The sequence below is a fragment of the Diplotaxodon limnothrissa genome, linkage group LG5 (genome assembly GCF_057381915.1).
Source record: "Diplotaxodon limnothrissa isolate DT_005_m linkage group LG5, D_limnothrissa_male_GT1.1, whole genome shotgun sequence".
Taxonomy (NCBI): Eukaryota; Metazoa; Chordata; class Actinopteri; order Cichliformes; family Cichlidae; genus Diplotaxodon; species Diplotaxodon limnothrissa.
In genome coordinates, this window is record NC_140600.1 from 26,008,918 (window position 1) to 26,024,510 (window position 15,593).

The 15,593-nt window shown below is 39.0% G+C and overlaps 1 protein-coding gene across 2 annotated transcripts in view; it reads left to right on the plus strand.

Moving 5' to 3' along the window:
* Positions 1-269: 269 nt before the first annotated feature.
* Positions 270-15,593, plus strand: part of kcnb1 (potassium voltage-gated channel, Shab-related subfamily, member 1) — a 31,482-nt gene continuing 16,158 nt past the window's right edge. The window contains exon 1 of one of the 2 annotated variants that reach the window (XM_085354388.1): positions 270-869. In XM_085354388.1, the coding sequence (XP_085210514.1) occupies positions 270-869 (600 nt within the window). The remainder of the gene's footprint in view (positions 870-15,593) is intronic. The other variant, XM_085354389.1, reaches the window with a different exon arrangement.

Genomic DNA, 15,593 nt, shown 5'->3' on the forward strand with positions numbered 1-15,593 from the left:
AGAAGAAATATGGAAGAATTAATGTGAGTGAAATAATTTTGTTTTACTTTTATCATCATTTTAACAATAGTCAGGTTTGCCTTTCTGGGGTAATGTATCCCAGAGCCAGAGCAGCAAGGTGTTACGACTGTTACAACAGAAATCAATGGGCCTCTGACATTTGTATTAAGCTCTGTAACACTAATGGTTTGTTTTTATTTTGTGATTCCTTCAGATACGATAATGAATGAAGAGACAATCAAGTGTAGTCCATAGCCTCAGCGGTCCTCATGCTCTCTTTACCTAAAGTTATCATGGAGAAATCCTTGGCCGAGTTAAATAAAGCCGGCTCTCGGTCAACATCATCGCTGCCACCTGAACCAGTGGACATCGTTCGCAGCAAGTCATGTTTCCGCAGAGTCAGGCTAAACGTTGGAGGGCTCCCGCATGAGGTCTTGTGGCGAACGTTAGACAGGCTACCACGAACGCGTTTGGGAAAGTTAAGAGATTGCAACTCGCACGAATCACTGATGGAAGTGTGCGATGATTACAGTCTGGAGGAGAATGAGTACTTTTTCGACCGGCATCCAGGGGCGTTTACATCTATTCTGAACTTTTACCGCACGGGTAAGCTGCACATGATGGAGGAAATGTGCGCCCTTTCATTTAGTCAAGAACTAGACTACTGGGGCATCGATGAGATCTACCTGGAGTCGTGTTGCCAAGCAAGATATCACCAGAAAAAGGAGCAAATGAATGAAGAACTCAAAAGGGAGGCAGACAACTTAAAAGACAGAGAGGGAGAAGAATTTGACAACACCTGCTGTGCCGAAAAAAGAAAGAAACTTTGGGACCTCCTGGAGAAGCCCAGCTCATCTGTTGCAGCAAAGGTAATGCCACGGGATTTTGGGTGTGAGTTGATCATGGTTATGTTCACTTTGACCCCTGTCGCAGAAATACCTGCGGTGTTGTGCTTGAAATTTCAGTTTATTCAAGAAAAATCAAATAATAGGAAGTGCTCCTGTACCAAATATCAGCACAGCCAGGTGACCTTAGATTACTGCCATTGCACGGAGAGGAAACAGCTTATGATTACACAAAATGTATCAGTCATTACATTTTGATTGTTCAAAAGTTGGAACATGGAGTAAATGCTGGAAATCATAGAAAAAGCCTGTCAATGCCATTTGTTCACATGGGATTTGTGTGCTGTTGTCTGCAGTTATTGTGATTTGAAACCTGGGAACAAAACAGGAAGACGAATTTGGTAGCAACATAAATGGCTGCCTTTATTTATCGCTATAAAACATCTTTAAAACGTGACATTGGGCTCATTAGCCTTGTGTCCTGTAATGCTGCAGTTACAAAGGACCGTTGCTGTATTATTGCCATCATCATTATCATCAAAACCAAAAACAGACCTTCAAACAAACAGACCAGTGGACCAAATGGACCAGTTGGTAATAACTTGTTATTTCCACAATATTACTTAATTTTTTAGCTGTTACCAAGCTGTAATATAAAGTGCAACTACATTAAAATAACTAAAGCACTTGCTTTTTTGTGACCCCCCCCCAAAAAAAAATCATTTTGAGATTAAGAGGTTTGAGATATTGAATTTTAGCTCTGTGCACATGAACAAGAAGCTGGAAATGACATGGAATTCTTTCAACCATAACCCTAACCTGCACCGTTAGTCAATGCATGTTATGCCATCAGCAGGTCTTTCACAGAGCCACACCTGCAACTGCAACCTGGGAGACCACAGCAGTGTTAAACATGAGCAACCTTTGATCACACTCTTCTCAGTTGGATTGGAAGGATCAAAGAGGGGGGCTGTTTCTTTCCAGCTCAGTTTTAAGGGGAGCAGCGTGCCTTGTTTGTCTTGCAGCTATTATTGCATGGGAAATGGAAATGAAACTATTAGCAATTTGTGCCGGCTGATGCTTTGCAGCGAGGATTTGTTAGAACTGTCAGCTCTAATCCACAAACAGAGTGAGATGAGTGCTGTGAGTCTGTCAGTGAAATGTCTTCTTCACAGGAATCAAAAAGATGTAAAATCGATGCTTATTGGGTTAGCGCTAAGAAAGTGCTGTAGCCTACAAAAAGGAGATGACCACTCGGAGTCGACCATAAGTTCTTGTCTCCGTTATCACGCCCCGATACCTGCAATTTATCAAAATATCAGCGACAAACTGTTGTGAAGTGCTCGACGAAGATGGGTACAGCGATTCACTTTGAATAATAACACAGAAAATTGCTTATGCAAAGTGGTTTCGGCGAATCTCTAGCTCTCAATGTCTATATATATCTATTATTCATGTTAAAAGAATTTAACTGAGCTGCTAATTCACATCACCTCCTGGCTTGGCATCATTATATCTTGATAGTGGAGGGTAGGGATAGACAGAAAAAGGAGCAAACTTGACATAGCAAGCAGCAGAGTTTATTAATTCCTAATTAGTTAAAAAAGGACCACATTAAACCACAGACCAAGCTACCAAAACCATTCAAGGGGTTCATGTATTGTCTTAGTTCTTTTATTTATTTATTTAACTGTGGGCTTGTTGAGCAATCCAACTTGAACCACAGACTGATCAGCTGTGCTCTCCTATCCTGGACCAAAAATGTGCAGCAGCCCATAAAAAGATGGTGAATGGTAGCGATTAGCACAAAACAAATGGTTACCAGGCAACAAAAGTACGATTTTATCATCGCCGAAGGAGTGGGTATTGAACAGGAGTGGGCCTGTTTGTGTTTCTGTGTAATTGCACTTCTGTTTAGTTCCTGTTTTAATGTTTGTACAAAACAAAACAAGAAGCTACAATTTTTAGATGTTCAGGGGAAAAATGTTTAAAAACAAAATCTCAGTGTTGCTGCCTGTGTTTTCTCTGCCCTGCCATCCTTCCTGGCTTTCTTTTCTCTGCATTGGCTCATATCTCTCCTCCCTTCCTTCCTTCTTGAGGCTCCTCTGGTATATACTTCTGACTAAATGTCAGGGAAATGTCACATTAATTATTCTCCAGGAGACTCTAGGCCCAATTTGAAGCTTCCCTCTCTCTGTTTACATTCTTTGTCAATGGAAAGTTGACAAAGCATTGTCTGTCTCGCACTCAGATCCCAGATCAGATTCCAGTCACCATAAAATGAGATTGTGTCTGACCGCTGGCAAAGCAGTGCCTAACACCAAGAAAAGCCTTTTTCACCTGCAGTAGCATTTCTGTAACATCATGTTAGATCCTGCTGGTTTCTGCTATTCATAATATCACAAATATCTGTTTACAGATTAGGACTTTGACAATATTCTTAAAAATCACAATACTTATATAAATGTTTCAAGTTATAGTTTGAATCCCATAGTATATAAGTTTATATTCAGAGTAAAATTTGTAAGCATTTTCTTTTGTTCATTGCTCAAAACCAATTGTGTCCCACTTCCTCTGAAACCATTACTAAATAATAAAATCTTAAATAGATTTTATTTTGAAGGTTTTATTTAAAATCTGCTATTAATATGGGCTCGCCTTCAGACAATTTACAGAAGAAACCAAAGCCAAACGTGAGTATTGCTGTCATCTTTGTCCTCCATGCATTAATAAATGTGGAATTACCAGTTCCTGCTCCGTCAGTGGGTATTGTGCATCAGATGGCAGGCAACAAATTCCAATAATGCTACTCTCATGTCACAGTTAACATGACAAATAAATGTGGCTTGGCGATATTCCTACTCATAAATCAGTCTGCAGCAGAATCCAATACAAGCACCCAGACTAGAATCGGTCACTGTTTCTGACATCTGGACAGTCACAGCTGGTTAGATGATGTATAAGAAGCCATAAAAAAACAAGACTAGAATTCCTGTCATCAATCATGGGCTGGATCATCCAGAGCCTGCACTAAATATTTCATAGAAGACCAACGAAGGCTGTACAATATCTGTACTTGCCTATGATTGTATACATATGTAGAAATCTCACAAATTTGGAGCATTGTCCATCCTTCTCTATTTCTAGCTGTCGACTGGACAGACAGGGATATCTGAAGAGGGTGAACAAGTTTAGACTGGCCTTTTTGTCCATTTTAAGATGTAGCTTTCGAGTTTTTAACAGTTATTAGATGAGATTCATGAGCTTCCTATGTGACTATAACAGTCCAGGCCAAGATTGCCAATGTCCTTTTGACATCTGGGACTGAATCAACCTTTAAGATTTAATCCTGCTTTTGACAGGATTGATCAGTGTGAATGCTCATGTCATCTAGAAACTTGCGTAAATATAGAGTAGATGTTTTAAACCTGTGAAGTGTTTTTTGTGGTTTCCACTATATGTCCATTGTGAGTATGCTGTTGTTTTCAGTTTATATAATGTTCCCCAGTCAGCAGACAATTTTCCTTATATAATTTTCCTTACTCATTAGATAACAACTATATCCTCATCCTCTAGTTAATGAAATGACTCATGGTTATATGTTCCAGCATGCCTACTAATATAAATTATTCTACTTGCCTCTAATTAAACTCTGTCTATCCCTAAACCTTTTAAAACTGTGAGTTTGCGTAGAAATTTGACTGTAGTTGCTCACACAGTATATTTATTGAATCAACTGCTAATGCAATGTTAATGTTACACATATAAATGGACATTTTGATTAAAGGCACTTGAGTAAAGGAGGTATAAATGTTGGGTCTGTGTTTCCACAAGCCCTGCTAGTTTAGAGACTTATTCATCATGAAGAAAACAAGACATAACAGAAGATCTTCAACCCGCTAGCGAGGGAAGTCTTTGGTCAAGAACCAGCTCTTGAAGCTCACGCTCCTAACCTGTCTCCAGCCCAAAGTCCTTCAAAGAGCAGCTCGCTGGCAGCTATTTATTGACAACTGTTACAATACACAATACAACACAAGCACCTCCCCAGCACAAAGTGGCTGGAGATGTGGTCAGAGACAAAGGAATGTCTTGATCCTATAGATGGAAGAGTTTACAAATTTAAGAAGCACAATGACAACATTCAACAATTAGACTTAACAGTACCTTTGTGAATATTTCCTTCTATGATGTTCATTAATATCTTAGAAAGATCGCCATCTCAACAGCAATTATACGTTTATCCTTTAAACTGTGTCGTTACTTTGCAAAAGACAAAAACAAAAACAAAACACATTCATACACAGACTGTGAGGCATTTTCCTATTCTCTAAATGCCTCATAACAGTTGCACAGGGCACTGATGAATATTTTAAAGCCCTTTGTCAAATTTGTTTTTATCCAACTTTGAGGAGAGAGTGCTTTGGTGTCTACTTTGAAGTTGCTGCTAGCGGATTGTTAACATCAGAGCACGCGTGGTACAGTCCTAGTGAGAAGTAATGGGCGAGTACCTCCAAACCTTTGATTGGCACTGTATGTGTTGATGAAGCAGCTGTAGAAAGAGAGAAGTAAATGAGAATCACACGCTTCACTGACAGAAAGCTGTTGAGTAACCATGCAGCACTAAAGTTACTAACTGTACTTGAGGAGTAACATCCTTTTCTTGGGTTATTTGTCCATCTTATCTTGGTCTGTTCGGTGCAGAGATTTAGGCTGGGATCATGTGTGCTAGGAGCTTGAGCGCCCCAGAGATTGCTTTCACGGCAGTCGCTCTCTGCCTGTCACACTGTCTCCTCGTCAACATCTTCTGAGTGTCCCTTCTAACTTGCCCTCAAGTCAAAGTCAAAGGCAGCCATTCAAAGTCTACTGCAGCCTCTAAAGGTTAAAGTTGAAATAAACTGAAAACCTCAACCACAGTGCTTAAAATATGGACTTACTAACTACAGGAATTGATTAACCACGCTCACCTATCATCGATTTTGTCATCACTATTTCCTACACAAGCAAATACACACTCATGCTCACATATGACTGTATTTGCATGGTTTCATGTTTAGAATGCAGTAAAACCGTATCTCCAGTGTTCATTATGAATTTTAGAATAAATTTATTTAAATGTAAGAAAACTGACATTTTACTTCCTTTTACTCAAGCTCCACCCTCCCCCATTTTTACACACCTACACACACATCACACACTCACACATATATATATATATTTATATTGAGACAGACAGAAAGCTTCAGGAGGTTAATGCTGACATTTAGAGAAAAATGTTCCTTAGACTATTATAATTAATGGTGTTGCTCTATTTCATTATTGAATGTGTCAGATATGTAGAATGGAAGAACAGAGACAGTAAAAATAACTAACAGATCATGTAAAGGTACACCGAAAGGCCTAAAGGGCAGGAATTGAAGCAACCAATTAAATCATAAGTGAATTGTTTTGACAAAATTCACAAAAACATATTTTTGGCGTTGTTTTTGTTTTGGGCTTTTTTTTTTCATCCAGTAAATGGATGATCTTTAATGATTACAGCTGTCAACAGACCATCATGCCATAACTAAGTAATCACAGCTCCATGTGGAAGAAACTGCAGTACAAGATTATATGAATTATATGAACCAGTTTATATGAATCCTGGTATAATTTTATTGGTTTTAAGGAAACTTACACTCATTTGCTACTTTTTTTTAGCTATACCTGTTTAGCTGCTTATTAATGCAAACATGGTGAAGACAGCATGCTGAATTCAAACCAAGCATCAGAATGGGGAAGAAGATTGTTCATTTCAGATGCCAGAGGACAATGGCAAAGCTGTTTTGAACTGATAGGAAGGCAACAGTAACTCAAGTACCCACCTATAGATCCACAGTATGCAGAAGAACATCTTTGAATGTGCAGTATGTTGAACCTTGGCGTAGATGGGTTATAGCAGCTGAAGGCCAAACCTGGTCCCACTTAAGTAAACTAAGAACAGAACACTGATGTTACAAAATACAAGATTGGAAAAACATTGCCTGGTCTGAGAAGCCTCAATGTCTGCTGCAGGGTTAGAATAGGGGTTTCAAACATTTGGCCTGCAGGCCACATCCGGCCGCGATACAATTATATCCGGCCCACGAGATAATTTCATATGTCAATCAATAATGACCCGTCGATATGTCGGAGCCCAGTCTTCAGCCTTTTTGCTGAGAATCCATGCAGGCAGGTGTGGGACTTTAGCGAAAACGTAAAACGAGGAGCATCTGGCTGCACTTCAGTGATATTGGAGACTGAAACGCTGAATGCAGAATTTATACAATTAGGAGCTGGATATTTTCAGCCGTTTTCCATTATGGAGGACAAAAGGTTTCTAACTTGTTCAGGCCCTAAACCTCATGTGTGTTCTTCCTAGTAGTAGCTAATGCATAAAAATACGGCTTTTATGAAAACACTGAATAAAAATTGTTTTATTGAAAAAGGCTAGATTTACAGTTCAGTGTTGAATATTATGTAAACTATATGCAAAGTGTCTTTGAATGGTAGAGGTGCAGAAACGTCTGCATGTACCACAGAGCCATGGCTCAGTGCCTGAGTGTCTAAATGAGTCTCACAGGCCTGAGTTTGCGCTTGAAGCCATTTATAATTCTTAACTTGTTTGATCTGCTCACCACAAACAAGCACAAGCATACATTTTGGACTTTTAACTGTATTTTCATAAGTTTTACAGCTTTTCCTACTCATAAAAACCTCCCTTATGAACATTCATACTACACAAAGTAATTTAGCAATAAACAATTAACCTCTTGAACCCCAATGCCCGCGGTACCGGACGCAAGAGAGGGAGAACATCTGGTTTAACAGGATGTACTCCCAGAGCTTTTATTTAAATGTAGACATGCATCATACCCACAGACGCCAGAATCTCAGCGAAGTGTTCACAAAACCCTTTCAACAGTCACCAAACAGCTAGAGCAGGTAAACAGATTCCACAAAATGATGTAAACACAACACACAACAACAAAAAAGTGGACAGCCTGGCCAATGAGCTACCAGAAGAGTTTCTGTAATTTTACACATAATTGGTTTACGTCCAAAGAGTTTTGTTGCCACATTTCTTTCTTTGTCACAGCAGCTTTTTCTTTGTCAGGTACAAAAACAGTTGAATACGTCACTTCTTTACACAGACAGTTTCACCGGTCCGGGGCTGTATTCGACCCGCGATGTAAAATGAGTTTGACACCCCTGGGTAGAATTTGGTTAAAACAAAAAAAAAGCAGGGACCAAAGCTGCCGTGTATCAGTGGTTCAGGCTGCTGATGGTGTAATGTAGTATGGGATGTTTTCTTGGCACACCTTAGTACCGATTAAGCATTATTTAAATGCCCCAGCCTACTTGAATATTGTTAATGATCATGAATGTGGCAGTCGGTTCATGATTCTCAAATGTCCCCCACAATCACCAGATCTCAATCCAGTAGTGGGCCTGTGGGAGATTGTGCAAACTGACACCATTGATGTGCGGCGATCTGCAGCAACTGTGCGATGCTATCATGTCAACATAGTCCGAAATATCTGAGAAATGTTTTCAGCATCTCATTGAATCTGTGCCACGAAGAATGAAGACTGTTCTGAAGGCAAAAAGAATTCCAGCTCTGAACTAGCTACACGTAGAAGTGTCCTGTGGGCGTATATATATATATATATATATATATAAATGGTGGGATTCTATCTTTTTGCATCTTATTTGGGCTGATGAAAAGAATAGAAGGAAAGGTCAGTCCTGTTTGGAGACTGAATGTTCTTTGCAAATTTCCTTACATAGTCAGTGGTAAGTGCAGTAGAAATCATTATATAATTATCATGGCATTGGTTGTTTTAATTTTGTGCATTACGGATACATTAGGTTATCTAATTGCTGACCACACAACAAACAAACGAAAGATAAAGCCGTGCTAAAGATTTTTGAAATTGTAATATATTGATCAGTATTATTAGTTAACAATGAGTATTATTAGTTAACTTCTGCAGTAGCTGTTTCAACAATGTGCTGCATATTTCATGTTCATTCACTGTTAATGTGCAGAGGGTCTGGCAGAGTTGTGTTTGTGAGTATTTCATAAGTCATGTCATGCATTTTGTAGTGGATAGATCTGAACTGGTGGTGTCATTTCAGTTCCTCAGGTTTACACCGGGGCATAACAAGTTTTAGTGAAGGTGGTTTGTTGGTTTGCTCAGTTTACTAATTTCAGTGGACATGTTCTGTCTGTTTCTGTGATATAAATTATGTAACTATGGTCATCAGAGTAACAGTTGTGGACCTTATTCTAAATTTTTAATTGTTGTGCAAGGATATGCTTAGAAAAAGTCGATTTTTGTTTTGTTTTGTCAGAAGTGTATTTTTACTGATGAAGAAAAATCATGACTTTCGTAGAATAGTAGAGTGTGAGGAGGTGGTCAGCTGCAAGCGCCTTTCATTCAATTTGGAGTTAAGCTGTTACATGAGCTAGGGAAAGACATTAAGACATCACATTTCCAAAGAGGAATGAAGCCTCAGGGCCAATGGCTGTAAGGGGAAACAAATTAGAGATCAGGAGATCTGGAAAACTGAAGACTGAAACTATGAAAATTATTTGTGTGACATGTAGAAATCGAGTCAGGAAAACAGAATAATAAAGAAGCAGATTTCTCACTTAGGGTAAAAAGAAATCAAGTGCTTCTCTTAGCCTGGGGAAAGAACACTTCAAATTCTGGGTTGTCTCTATATGGCGATGTATTCGTTTAATATCTGCCTCTTACAGATATGGAAATCATGTGGTCATAGCATTGTGTCTGTAGGGCCTCAGATGACAGCAATCTTTCACTTCACAATATAAACAAAACTTCTCTTAACTGAATACGTATAATTAGGGTTAGACCTTCACAACCTTCCCACCACAGATGAAAATTGCTCTATTTATGAAAAGACACCACCTGTCTCTCCTGATGTGGTTGGTGTTCAGTGGGTTAAGCAAACAACTTTCACCTATTAAATGCTGAAATGCTGTGTGAAACCCAGAAGTATCTCTGGTTTATTCTTTAGCCCACCTATGTCTGTGCTCTGTGTCTCCCTTTTTTCTATTCAGGTCAATTTTATTTTATTTGTATAACTCCAGTTCACAACGACAGTTGCCTCTTACAGTCATGCTTTATATTGTAAGGTAAAGACCCTACAATAATACAAAGAAGACAGAGACCCAACAATTATATAACCCCACTTGAGCAAGCACTTTGGCAAAAGTGGGAAGAAAAAAACAGTGGCAAGTTTGAACACAAAAATTTCAGCTACAATGCTCATGCTCAAACATCAAGGTAAGGAGATCTCAGAAAGCTGATCTTTTATCTGGAGTAGGAACCTTCAGGGATATACTCCAAGTAATTTTAAGTAGTGCATAATTTCTGGCAATTTCCATGTTAAACTATAAATATGATGTACTTTTAAGTGAGTGATGGCTGCATTATGTGGTGGTTTAACCTTGCCTTTTTTAATTATTCTGCATAATATTGGCGTGGATCGTACATATTCTACTATTCATTTGTCCTGTTTGAAAATGGGGTATGTCTACAAAGACATATGTATTTACATAGACAGTAAAGACTCAGTTCTTTAACTATTAAGGTAAACCTGGATAACATTACTTGAAAAGCTTCTGATAATCACTTTTATGGAGAGAATTTTATTTTATTATTATTTTTTCCTTTACATTAGATTAGGTTCGAAAGGATGGGGCTTATCCTTTAAAACAAAGCAAAAAATCACAGGAAAATTAGTCAACAATTAACTCTCGTCTAACAGTTCCTCCGTAGATGTAGTTTCCAGAAAAAGTCATTCTGGGACACAGCGGCTCTGGAGAAAACACGTGTGTGGTTGCATTACAGTTTTTCTCAAATGTTAAAACACAAAAGCCAATCCTGTAACCCAAATGACCAGTAGTCTAAACACATTTACTAAATGTAGCCACCATATTCCAGTACCATAAACACATGTCACATGAAGACACAAGTCACAAAACACAACCCTCTGTACTCATAAATCTAAACACATTTTTCCTTGCTAAAACACATGTTGCAAAACAACTCTGCTCATATTCTCAAATGAAAGCCCATGTGATGCAAAATGCTTGCCACAGTCACCAATCTTTGAACACAGGGAACACACCTGGCGTCATTCACTACACACAATGTCTCAAAATTGAAGACACTTGTTGCTAATGCTGTACCCACATGTAAAAGCAAGTTCAGAGTGCACAGTATGCTGAAGGTTCCAAACAAACACAATGGATGAAGGCAGAGTCAGGGGAAGAGGAATTTGATGCAGAGGAGGGAGAAGAGCTGGCCCTGGAAGAAGAGGAGCAGGCCAATGAGGAAGAGGAGTTCAAATGAGAGGAGGAAGAGGAGCGACCAACGAGGAAGAGGAGAAGGCCAACATGGGAGAGGAGAAGGTCCAGGAGGGAGAGCAAGACAACCTCGCACCATCATTACGGACGAGATGCGAGCAACAGCTCAGCGACATGATGCCGCACAGTGATTGTGGTGTGTGTGTGGTGTGAATAACGTAAATAAAAAAACTTCACACCCTGTTCATGTTTTCAAGATTACTGTTGTGTGCAATAGATTCTGTTTTTGCATTGAGTTGTGTTACAGTAGTGTACGTACATGCAGGATTTTCTATAGATTTATACTACTCATATGAAACTCACAAATCTAAATGCCTAATCCTCTGCAGAGATCTACGACGATCCGTTACTGTATAGTTTCTAAAATATGCATTGGCAGTTATGAAACAAAGAACCTTCTCACAAATTGAGCATTGTGTTTTCAATTGTTTTGCTGTAGTGTGTAATGCTGTGTATAGTGTTTACAGTTTTGACAGCTTCGAGCTGCTCTCTTGGTGTGGGAGTTTGAGTTTTGCAGTGGGAAGGTGTGGTTGTGTTTATGTAGCTTTAGAGAAGGGTGTTGTGTTTGGACATTGGGGGACCTGGTGGTAACGTTTGTGACATGTGTTTTAGCATTTGAGAAAAACTGTAGTGTGTACGACATGCTGCTTAAGCAACATTGAAAATTTGAAACCTCTGAGCAACAATGTTCCCTTTTCGGAAAAGTGGTGAGAAATTTAAGAAGAATATGCAAGATGTAAAGATTTTGCAACTCTGGAGAGTTAGTGTGGCAGTAATAGTTTTCTCTGTTGTGTAAGTTACCGTGTGTGTAACTTCCAGGTTATACTTGAAGTTGTGCTGGGAAATCCTATTTTTTGCTAGGGCTCCTTTTCCTAGAGGTTTGAAGAATAAAAAGCGTCAAAACGAAGCTGAAGGACTAAAACAAATTGAGCTTATCAAATCCTGAACATACCAGTCATTCATCTGTACATTTTTTTTTTACCATCCAACATGGGGTCATAGGCAGGCCATCACTGAGATTTATGCCTGAACTTCAAATAAAATACATTTAGTTGCTTTTACTCTTACCATTTACTAATATCTGAGCAATGTCTGAAAGTCTGAAATAAATCCTAAGAGAATCACTGGTGAATAATAAATTCATACTTGCATATCATATGCTCATACGTATTTAATGTGGAAACTGTCAGTGTCATCTTTCTACACTGCTCACTGTCCAGTGAATGAGGAGCTAATTAATTGGTCAGCTAGCCCTAATGGATTAGATTTATTTCACATTAATACAGATAATATGTACCCTAAGCAGTCCTCACAAGCCTACAAAAAGCCTACAAAACGGGCTGGGATGGTTAAGAGGTGTCAGTAATAAACTTTTCTAGAGTCATTTAGATTTACCCTGCAGATGGAGACAGATTGAGCAGCAGCAAGAGTAGCAAGTGTTTGCATCACTGTTACAGGAGCACAGCAGAGCAGATGAGTTGATGTTGTGGGGCATTGGCAGTGAGATTTAGTTATTGCAAGGGGGCATTAGATATACAGCATCTTGCATCAGGTACAGTTTGTCATGTGCCTTATGCATCAGAACAACTCGGCATGTTTTCCCTGAACTAACTCACAGGCTTTGATCCATTAAATAAAATATGCAGTAAACAGTATTATGTGTTTGCTTAAAAGCTGATGTATACAGCATATCAGCATATCATTGTATGATGGCATTCAGTAATTTATACAAACATTTATTATTACAGATAATATAGAACTGTTTGTTCATTTCCTGTCTTCTTCATTTCTTACACACAATACAGAAAAAAGTAGCATGGCGTTATAGTCTGCTCACGGTCCTTCAGTGAGGCTATTTCTCTATTACCTTTGAATGCAACCTCCCTGCACTTCATATCCAATTCTCAACATAACATATATGTGCTCAGATCAACAGAATCACTATAAAGGTTTCACAGGAACAAGCTGATCTGATTCTGGTGGCTTTTGCTGCTTTCTTCATTGGTGGATTTCACTTCACTGTGCAGGTTATTTTGAAAGGCAACTGAATAGAGTGAAGGCCACTCTACTGTGGTAAAGGAGACATATTTATCAAGGGAATATGGAAAGGAGACTTGACTATTAGTGCAAGAGGCTTTTCACCGAAAATAACACTTTCACTTAAACTTTGTTCTGGTTCCAGGTTACAACATGTAAATCCAAATGAAGAGACACACCGTTTTGTGCAGAAAAAACACAAGTAGTCAGTTTACAGTACTGCTTTTTTCTTCTTCGCAGGCTATGTCTTTTAGACTGTTTGCTTACCCCAAACAGGGATTAACCAGTCACAGTGAATGTAAACAGGCTGTTGCCTTTGTTCAAAATCAAAAGTACAATTTTAAAAAGTGCTATGTAGTGCTATGAAAAAACTTATCACGTTTTGAAATGAAAGCATACTCACTTCCAATGCTAAGGCTTAACATATCAGGATATGGTACTTAGCACATCTTAAAATATGGTAAATAAAACCTGTGCCATTAATTATCTTACAAAGACTTAAATCAAAACACAGAAGCCCTGCACACTTTAAATTAAGAGAGTATATGTTAGTCATTAATTGTTCATCCACAAGTGTGAGCACATCTATAAAAACAGACGTGCAGGCTCAGGCTGAGGGCCATTGTGGACTGTGGCGAGGAATGCCTGCTTCCTCCTGGAGGAAGGACCAGGGAGTGCGCCGCTGGAAGGCCTCTCATCCTCAGACCACCGTTCCAACAAAAAGAAGCACTCGGGTGCTGGGCAGCTGGACTCCCAACAGGCTGGGCTAGTTAGGCTAACGAGGCGTAAGAAGTGAGGACCCAAAATGCCAGCGCGAAGGCAAGCAGAGTTCAGCGAATATCAAGCTGTTTCTTTAGGCTGATGGCAGGTAATCCAAAAAAGACAAAACATAAAGTTAAAAAAGGGAAAACTGAAAACTATAAACTACCAGAAAATACAGTGTGAGCTAAAAAATAAAAACACTAAAGCGAGAGGAAGAGACACTCAAAGAACTAGTGGGAGGACATACAGACGGACAGTTGGGGAAGTGAACACAGCTGGGGAGAACGAGACACAGGAAACGACTGAAAGTACAAGACTGGACAAGTATGGCTTATTTGAAAGTGTTGTTGGAAGAAAGTCTCCTCTCTCTGAACAAAATATGGCAGCACAAATTAGGAAAACAGGTTAGAGATGTTTAGCCATGCTGCACAGCAACATATTTGGTGGATCACGAAGAAATCTCAACAGAAACACCTCATACCAATGATCAAGGACAGCTGTGGAGGGTGGTAAATTGCTGCTTCTTATATAGCGCTTTTCTACTCATACCACTCTTTATACAGCTTGCATGATTCACACATTCAAAGCTGAAGTGCTTTCTACCTAACATTCACACACATTCATAATCCAAAGTATGCATCGGAGAGCAATTTAGGATACCTGGCATGCAGACTGGAGTACCCAGGGATTGAACCATAAAACTAAATGACTAGTAGATAACCTGCTCTGCCTCTTGAGCTATAGCCACTAGATAATTACAGCCACCCTTTGGGATTGTTTCTAGCCACAGGACCTGTCACGTTGCAACCATTAAGTCAACCACAGAGTTTTCTGTGTACCAAAGTATTTTAAAGGCATATGTGAGGCTATCTGTCCAAGGTTTTCTGGCACTGGGTCATGCAACAGGACGATGATCCCAAGCAGTAGATCTACAATAGAATGGCTAAATAAAAAAAGAATTAGTCATGTTGTAGTGGTTCAGTCAAAGTCCAGGTCTCAACTAAATTGAAATGCTGTGGTGGGATCTCTGCAATGCCTAATGAACTGAAGCAACCTTGTAAAGAAGAGTGGGCCACAATTCCTCCAAAACTTTGAGACTGATAAAGTCATACAGAATGATTACTTCAAGTTACTTCTACTGAAGGTGTATCTGCAAGCTGCTGATGGGGTACACGTAGTTTTTAACACACTGCTTCTGCATTTTGGCTTAATTCGTTTTTATTATATAAATAAGGGCACAGTCTAATGTGTCATGTTCTTCTTCATCTGAGAAGTGTATTTACCTAATTTCAAGTCTGGCTAAGGACCTTTTTTTTTTTATTATATCCTAATATGTACTAAAGAGTGTGATTTTTTTTCCACCTGAGCTAGTTTGTTAGAACAGGGTGAGTGGTTTGATGTTAATTTAGCAGGTAACCAGTTACACATGTGAATAAATGATTAGATACGGCTACAAAATGTTTTAGGATTTTTTTTGTTTACTATTTTGCCCTGTTGATTGATTCCACAGACTAATGTTTATTCTCTGTTCC